At 35.7% G+C, this 9,697-nt stretch overlaps 1 protein-coding gene across 1 annotated transcript; it reads left to right on the top strand.

Moving 5' to 3' along the window:
- Positions 1-4,743: 4,743 nt before the first annotated feature.
- LOC131440378 (alpha-amylase A-like) lies at positions 4,744-6,394 on the top strand. Its single transcript, XM_058611636.1, has one exon. The coding sequence runs from the start codon at positions 4,795-4,797 to the stop codon at positions 6,274-6,276; it is 1,482 nt and encodes a 493-aa protein (XP_058467619.1). The 5' UTR covers positions 4,744-4,794; the 3' UTR covers positions 6,277-6,394.
- Positions 6,395-9,697: the final 3,303 nt, after the last annotated feature.

The raw sequence follows: 9,697 nt of genomic DNA, 5'->3' as shown, positions 1-9,697 counted from the left end.
TCTACACTTGTTTTAGAATTGTTTTTTATGTTAGATATGTTCAAAAGTTTTTTAAATATATTAAAATCAGTTGTGCAACTTATACCTGTTAAGTTTTACGATAACGTACGTACCGCATAGGATACATTTTTATCGATCTGGCATCTAATGAATATTGATATTTGAAGCATGACTAGTTTTTGATGAAAAACAATCATAACTTTTTACTGGTAGCTCATATGAAAAAGCTTGGTTGAGCAAAATTGTGCGCAATGATTAGTTCAACAACTCTTCTAAAGACAACTTTTCGGTGGAACGTTTCATAAAAAAGTTAGAACAAAAAAATTGATTTTTCAGGAGCCACCCTACTTTACTCGGGAAAATTGATGTAACTCGATCAAATGAAGAGCTACAGAGGTGCTTTTTTCAGCAAAGTTGCTCGCAATAAAATTTCCTACAACTTTATTGTACAACAAAATCATTTTTGAGTTCAATTAGGAAAGTTAGATTTCAGAATTAAATCTAAATAAGGACCACCCTAGTTACTTTTTTCATCAAAAGAAGCGCCATTTGATTACAAAGTGGCTGATAGGGATATTTAGAATAAAAAAGCATGATGATGGCTTTAGTCATCATATTATGCAGAGAGTTAGATAGAAAGTTTACTGTAATAATCGAAAAAGAAAGTAGATAAATTATCATTTACAGCTTGCACATTATTCTTGAAATATAATTTATCTTGCTGAATTCAGTATTGTTATCCTAAATGAAAATACACTCCGAGATAAACAAAAATAAAAGCTGAATTGCGTTCCGTCAGTTGAACAAATTGATAATTTACTTACGTCTCAAATCAAACCATTTCGTCATTAACCCGAGAAACGTTGAGCCAATGTAGTGGAGGTGGTAATAGGATTTGCAATTACGTCAACAAAGCGAGTAGATTGTCTACTTCAGAATACTTCATGGTAGCAATCCGGTGTCAACCTGCTTAAGGGGCAACATCTGCGTAATTGCCTCGTCAGCCGAATGCATTGCGAAACACAAATTTTGATGGACCGATTTCCGCTCAGGACTGCTACGTTCGTTCCTAGTTGATGTCCATCACGAAAAGTGAAAGGTATAATTTTAATTGAATCTGATTTTCCGCTTTCACTGAGTTGTGATGGTAGTTAACGATTCGTAAAAATGGTTTCAAATTTTGAATTAGACTTTTGTTGAGTCTTCATGTTGTCATAGTATTGCTTTAGATGCTTTTTCCATTCAAAACCATTTGTAACGTTTCAATGAGAATGCATACTAACTGATTATGAATTTAGCGCAGCAGTATATTGGATATTTTGTTAAATGTAATCATTCGTTAGAATTATGTTCAATCGCAGTACAGTGATGTCTTTTTATGCGTAGAATACGTACCGCGAAAAAAAAAACCCTAACTTCGGAAATACCGCAAAACAAAAGAATGATGCCAAATGTCTTAGAAATGCATACAACGTTCAGTTTTGGTTTATTCTCATAATTTTTTTTTGAAAAAAAATCGATTTTTGGATTTTGGGACCGCGTAACTGGAACGAAAACCGCGTGGAAAAAAACCGCAAAACTAAAGAAATTTTTTATGCCAAATGTCTTAGAAATGCATGAAACGTCGAGATCTAGTATTTCTTTGAAAACAAGTGTCAGAGAGTTGACTTGAAAAAAATCGGGATAACACCAGATTTCGACGAAGAAAACCGGATAGCTTTGTAAATTCGCGTAACACCGGAAATCGGGGTAACTGCAAAAATTAACGTAAAAAAAGCAGCGTAAAAAACACATAAAAACCGACGTATTAATTTGATTTGGTCACTGAGCTGAAAGACGAGTGAATATAAAAACTTAGTGCATGAAAATAAATTGTTCTATCAAAACGGCCTCATTTCCTCATTTCCCGACAATTTACTGATTGTTCAGTAATTCACATGCTCTTTTCTGAAATGTGCTAAAGAAATATACTTATATCTTCGTAACATGCATTTTTGCCGAAGTTTGGCATAATATATTGCTGAACTTCTCAGTGAACAATATATACTAATACCGAAATCAGCAATCTGTTTGCCGAAATATAGAGCAGTGTGTTGGCTTTTACTGAATTTCGTTGAAACACTTGTAATCTAATGTCGTTGGTCGATTTAGCAAAGCACCGTTATTTCTCTAGGAGCTAATATATATATATATATATATATATATATATATATATATATATATATATATATATAAATATATATATATATATATATATATATATATATATATATATATATATATATATATATATATATATATATAAGTTGGAGGAAGGAAAAAGATTTTAATATTTCGCGAAAAGACAAGTGAAATCCAAAACTATCTTCTTTTCATACATACTTACACGGATAAAAATCCATCTTGAATCATGTCTATCATGAATAATAAGTCATGATTTCATAAGCAAAATGATTGATATCATGAACAATAACACATTTTTCATGAAAATTTTCATGGTATCAATCATTTTGCTCATTAAATTTCATGAAAAGGCATGGTTCATGATTTCATGATTAAAAAATCATGGTACCGGCATGATCTTTTCTTGGTTTTAATTGCTGTATTTTGATTTAAAATGAGCATTAATCAAATGCAAATCAAATCGACAAATTTTCAAAAAATAAAATTCAAATAAAAAAAATTATAACTCAACAAAAAATGAGGAATAGTTGGTTGGCCAAAAAGCCGACAAAATTATTTTACCCTAACATGGCAATGGTCACTCTAACGGGAAAACGAAAAACCTTTTTTAATCGACCTTGTGGTGTAATGATGCCTTTCTTATATCACTTATATTTTGAAGAACATCACTAGAAGGTTTCATCAATTTTTTCTTCAAACTGGAATAAAATCAAAACTTTTCTGTGGGTATAAACTACCATAACCTTTTTAATTTTTAAACAGTTATGTCAAGTTAATATAGATTTAAATGATGGCAACCCTACACGCTATACAAAATCGAATAACGTACGCTGTTTGCTAGGCGGTGGCGTTTTCTTCTTCTGTATCAGCACGTACCGATGCGTGCCGATTTAGCATCATTTTGTATGACAATTTGAATGTTTTGAAGAAGGATCTGTATAAAATTGTACAGTATCTTTTAAGACACTAAGCGTTTTAATTTGAATAATCATGATTTTGTGAGAATCGTCTTAGCCGTTGCTGAGAAATCGCAGCGGAAACCGGGGACTATTAGTCCCTAAGTAGATTTATATATCCACTAACTAACAAGGTTTGCCAACTAGATGAATCTAGTATTAAAATTTTTCAATCAGCATGCAGTAAAACAGAACTTGTTCACTCAAAAAACCAACAAGTGTATTTCAGTTCTCTCCTTACGAGCATCTAGTATAACAGACGTTACTTTTCGTTATGTTTCATTTCTTCGATAAGCTCAAGATTGAACAATATAACGTTAATACTATCAATATATACATTGAAAGAAAGGTAGACGTAACATTTACCTGTAAATTTTATAAGAATGTTCTTTTGAAAAAAATCTCATAAAATTGAAAATTTTCCCTTATTGCACTGTAATAACTTTTCGAGGACTTTTTAAAAAAAAATAAAGACCTTTCGTTGTATGTTCTTAATTTGTAAAATCGTTTAAGAAATTTCCGAGGAAATTGAGGGCGAATTTTCTCATTGATTTGCACATATTTCCTTGTAATTTCGAAACCGGAATTCGGATAAAGATCAAATTTAATAGCGAGTTATGGGACCATAAGACCATTCGTTTGATTCTGAGTGAGTATCTTTTTTTTATTGTTTTGTGCATATCACCCTGTAATCCCGGAACCGGAAGTCGGATTGGAACAAAATTCAATAGTGATCTATGGGACCATAAGAGTGACATTATTTCTCACATACACACATACATACATACATACACACATACACATACAGACATTTGCTCAGTGCGTCGAAGGGTATTTGGCATTGCACCCTCCGGGCCTCAGTTCAAAAGTAGATTTTCACAGTGATAGTATAGCCTTTCTATATGAGAAAGGCAAAAAGCGACATGCGCGACCAATTTGGAAAGTTATCCTATCAGAATCATACGGTTAACTTATCAGAGTGTAACAGTAATCACAACAAAACTTGTCCTAATGATAAGTCAAGTGCCACATGTGGCGCGAAAAATATCGTAACAGATCTTAAAAAAAAAATTATAATTATACATGTGTACGCTTGTTTTTTTTAATCTACATTCATAAGTAGTTCTAGACTAGGGTCAATTTAACGTTTCTTAATTTTGAAGATGAATGTCAAGATTATAATTTTAAATCCCGTAAGAAACGCCGTAAAAACATAACAATACTTTTCGTTTAAATCAGCTGCCGATTTCAAAAACTATGCTTGTGAGAACTGATTTTGAATTCGTCAGCTTAGTGGCTTAGAATAATCAAGCTTTTCAAAATGATCCGATTTTTATCTCACGTGCAAAATATAACTCAAGTTCTACAACGTCAACGACATTTTTATATGTTGTAAAGATAACCACACGAAATCATTCAAACAAAGACAAATAACTCTCTTAACTACCGTTTTTATCAATCGAATAAACTTGATTAGATGTCACTGTGTTACTGCATGTAGCTTAAAATTGGGAAAGCAAATTTGACGGGGGAGCACCCCCTGTTGCGATAAGAGATTACCTATATAAATCGAATCCCGGCCTCCAGAAAAACGGTAATTTCAGTCGAGGAGTAGCGAAATTCTGGTGTTTTGCTGAAAATTCATACAATCGAAATGCGATTCTTGGCAAGCTTCCTTTTGGTAGCTTACGCCACGTTGGTTGTCGCCCAGTTCGACACCCATCAATGGGCAGATCGGAGCGGCATTGTGCATCTTTTCGAGTGGAAGTGGAACGACATTGCTGATGAATGTGAACGTTTCCTAGCTCCCAGGGGTTACGCCGGTGTTCAAGTATCTCCACCGACCGAAAATGTGATCATCACTGGAAGACCGTGGTGGGAACGTTACCAACCCGCATCGTATAACCTAAATACTCGGTCAGGAACGGAGCAGGAGTTTGCTAATATGGTTGCGCGTTGTAATCATGTCGGTGTCAGGATCTACCCTGATATCATCATTAATCACATGGCGGCTACATCCGGTACTGGTACAGGAGGATCTAAGGTGGACGTAGAGGCACTGGATTTCCCGGCCGTTCCGTATGGAAGCGGTGATTTCAATCCGAAATGTGAGATCAATGATTACAACAACGCAGAAGAGGTTCGTAACTGTTGGCTTGTTGGATTGCCGGATTTGAATTTGAGTATTGAGTCGGTTCGTAATCAAATCATTGGACTTATGAATAAATGTATCGACTACGGTGTTGCTGGTTTCCGAGTGGATGCGGCCAAACACATGTGGCCAGCAGAGCTTGAAATGGTGTACGGAGCATTGCATGATTTGAACACTGATCATGGTTTCAAGTCAGGAGCAAGAGCGTTTATCACCCAGGAAGTGATCGATTTAGGCGGAGGAGCAATTAGCAGAGATGAGTATACTCACTTAGGAACTATAACAGAGTTTCGATTTTCAGCTGAAATCGGGCGAGTTTTCCGCGGAAAAGATAAACTAAAATGGCTTTCCAGCTGGGGAGAAGATTGGTCGTTTTTATCATCACATCTTGCTTTGGTATTTGTCGATAATCACGATAATCAGCGTGGACACGGTGCGGGTGGAGATAACGTTCTAACGTACAAAGATCAAAAACAGTACAAGATGGCAACGGCGTTCACACTGGCACATCCATTCGGCATTCCTCGAATGATGAGTTCTTTCGCATTCGAAGAAAGTGATCAGGGTCCACCGCAGGACGCGGACGGAAACTTGATATCTCCGTCGATTAATGCCGACAATTCTTGTGGTAACGGTTGGGTTTGCGAGCACCGTTGGCGCCAGATGTACAACATGATTCAGTTCCGTAATACAGTCAGAGGAACTAATTTGAATGATTGGTGGGATAACGACGACAGTCAAATTGCATTCTGCCGCGGTGGAAAAGGCTTTGTGGCGTTTAACAATGAAGAGAATAACTTCTACCACCGGCTGCAGACGTGCCTTCCCGCAGGAACCTATTGTGACGTTATCACTGGAAGTAAGATTGACGGAAGCTGCTCCGGTGGCAGTGTTAGCGTTGGAAGTGACGGCTACGCTGATATCTACATTGCTGGTGATGCATATGATGGCGTATTGGCGCTTCATATCAATGCAAAACTGTAGGCTAGCCTGAATGGGAGCTACTGTTTACTGATTACATTCAATTGAGATGTTAGCTCAACCAACATTATTGAAAGCGAATTCTGCATTCCTAATAAAATAGTTGTTCTTATTCTTGTCAGTAAGTTGAGTATAGCTTTCGGAAAGAAAATCTCTTGCTAATCATTTTATATTACTCTCATAAATAGATGAAATTCTTCAGAAATACTTACATATTTGAACGTGTATGTAAAGGTTCTGCTTTATGAAACCATTTCAGTCTCAATAGTCTTAGAATAATAATATGATAAGCTGGATCGTATTCGAAGTCGAACAAAGTTCGAAAAAGTTCCAAACGTGAAACTATATCTACTCTGGCACTTCACAGCTAAGATTTATATGCTACGTTATGTACTTCTTCACAATAGGTTATACATAGTATTTATTCGATTGATGTTTGAACAAGTAACAAAAAATGTAGATGTTGATAATTAATCTATTCCAGCAATGAAATTAGTTATAATGATTTATAAAAATTTTAGTTGGTTCGACGTAAAGGCGCCATAACTAAGTTCAGTTTTTGCAGTGACTGAGCGGAAACATATATTGAAGAAGAAAAATGAATGAAGAACTAACAGAAAAGATGATTTATTGGAAAAATATACGCTCAAAGACATGACTCGAACCTGCGTTCTTATGCATTCCGTTCATACGCGCTACCATTTCGCCACTATGAATCTTGTTATAGTCACTCTAAAACGCCAGTCAGACATAGTAGAACGTACATCGAACATGGTCTACATTCTGGCCGTCACCCGACCGATACCTTACTTCCAAACATCTTCTCTATCCATCAAACACTAGTCTTCTCGCTTTATACCTATTTTTTCTATCAAACATTGAGTAGGAGAGTGTATTTATAATCGCTTGTCACCTTCTTTGAAAAAAAGAGTAAAATAAGTGCGTTGCAAATATTGACTTTACGTCTGCTTAGCGGATTATGTTGGTCCGCGAGGTGGCATTAGTAGATCAACATAATCTGCTAATGCACTGATGAGCTGATTGCGAAACGTAAATGATTCAAACTAGTTATAATGGTTCACAACATGGAAACTAAAGGGCAGCATATTGCAGCAAGGGAAACGAAAAAAGCTACTACACCAAGTAGTACGATAATACCTTTCTCTTGTCAATCGAAAAGTTATTCAAACATTTTTTCATGGATCTAACTCTTGGACCAAATTTAGGTAGACACAATAATTTGGATCATTTGGTCATCTCCGAGAAGCGTTCGGAAGTGAGCTTTACACATTAGAACAACGACCTGATGATAACATTCAAACGATCTCAAGATCATCGACATTGGTTCAGACATCTCCGTGAAATTTAGCGGAGGTTCATAAGTCACATAGACCGAAATTTGGCATTCGTAGACTTTAGTAAATTCTCCTCCCTCTTTCACCAGGAAAATTCAATCAGGGTGGCAAGTGACCGGGAAAATCGGGAAAACCGGAAAAAAGTCGGGAATTTGGTTTTACCTGGAAAACCCGGGAAAAAGTCGGGAATTTTAGTGCAAATCCGGGAAAAAATTTACTAGTCCTAATCTTTGTAACGATTTTCAGCATCATGATTTTCCTGATACAACAAATGAAAAGTTGAAGGCAATTTTGTTTTTGAACTAGAAGTTCAGTACAAGTTTTGTCCCACACAGTACATCTTATTGTCCACACAGGTTCAATGGTGCACAATCCATTGAAAATGGGGCCAACACCTCATGTCTCAACGGATTTTGTATGAGTTTGACAGCCATTTTAAATCACTAAGACCTCTCTCAGTTGTCATCAATAACAGCACAATGAATGCTCAAACTGAAAAACAAGGATAGTTTGGATGCTTCTACTGGATTTCTGTTAAATTTCGTCAAATATTTGAAAAGGTTCCAAGTGCAAATGACAGTTCCTCTTTGTTTATTTTCTCTTTCAATTATTACGGCGTATTCCTGTATTTTTCAACATTTTTATAACAGCAGATCGAAAGTTGATAGTTTCAGTCGTTATTCTCTGCAAAGTGTAAGATAGAAGGATTGCCGATAGAACCGTAATAATCGAAAGAAAGAGTAAAGAAAGAGGAACTGACATTTGCACTTAGGACTTCTTCAAATTTCAGAATAAGTATGCATAATGGTAAAATTAGCATCAGGTAACATGTTCAATAATTATTTACAAAATTCTTAGGAGCCGTGTTTTCAATTGCCAGCTAATGATTCCCCTAATTTCACCAAAATTTGTCTCAGTAATGTCAAATTGTGATAATACTTTTTCCACCATTTTCAAGGAGTATTTGATTTCCTTCTTTGACAGCTGAAATTAGTTTTTCACAGTTCGTAAGAGCTTGGTCAGTGAATCTATGTTTAATTTTTTTCGAAGATTATCAGCTATAATGAGGATATTGATGTCGACGAAGGAGCAATCGAAGATTGTCGATGATAGGAGAATCAAATTTATATCGTCTGAGTCACTAGAAGTATAGATTGTTGTTTTTCTAAAGTGACAAGCGTACATTTTAAGAGTTCTAGAAGATCTGTGTTCTCTCGTCAAAACCCAACTCTGAAAGAATATCGTATATGTTGTTAGCAGTGGCGTCTCGTCCTCATGTACACCTCGTGCACTGCACAACTGGTCGAATAGGCTCTGTGAGAACTGAGAACATTCAGGAAAGGCTTCAGTGGCTTATGCTCATGGTAGTTGAAAACAAATTGCTGTCTCAGTTTCAATGTCGAAACGATCATACCATATAAGCAGTGCACAACCCGTAAAAAAAGTATTGGAATACACTAGAGATGGTCAGTCCGCGAACGGTCCAAAAAAACTAGTTTTTTTTTCTCCTCGAAGATTGAGTGAACTGAAGTTCTTTATTGAAGAATGATATCTCTCTATTCTTCTCAATGGAAATGGAAGTAATCGAGTTCTTTGAGTATGTATACAAATAAGTTGCGTATTTCGGAACGTTTGCTGGTTTGAAGAATGATTGTTGAACACATGCAAAAAGCACTCACTATTATTGAATCTGTTTACTACAAAATATAATTTGTTGCTCTCATATTATTTTCGAATAAACATACAAAGTTTCTGACTGATCACTTTCATCACCGTTGGCCAGATATTGTTCTTGTTTCAATCCTATTGTTACATCGAAGTTACTGGCGAAATAGAAGACAAAATAAAGATGGAATACATTGGGCTGGATGGTACTGTTAGTTCAGAAGATGAACGTTGGGACAAACTGTAGTAGTTCCAAGGAGATACCCGAAAAATATTTATTTCTCAACTCTCGATGTTTTTTTTGGACATGGGATTTCAACTTAAAGCTTGAATGAGAGAAATATTTTAAAAAAACTTAACATTGGGCCTGGTAAAAAAACCGGGAATTTTTAGTCTCGCGCACC

This window comes from Malaya genurostris, chromosome 1 (assembly GCF_030247185.1).
Source record: "Malaya genurostris strain Urasoe2022 chromosome 1, Malgen_1.1, whole genome shotgun sequence".
Lineage (NCBI taxonomy): Eukaryota > Metazoa > Arthropoda > Insecta > Diptera > Culicidae > Malaya > Malaya genurostris.
Note: the sequence above shows the minus strand (reverse complement) of the source record. Positions and strands in the feature narration are given on the sequence as shown.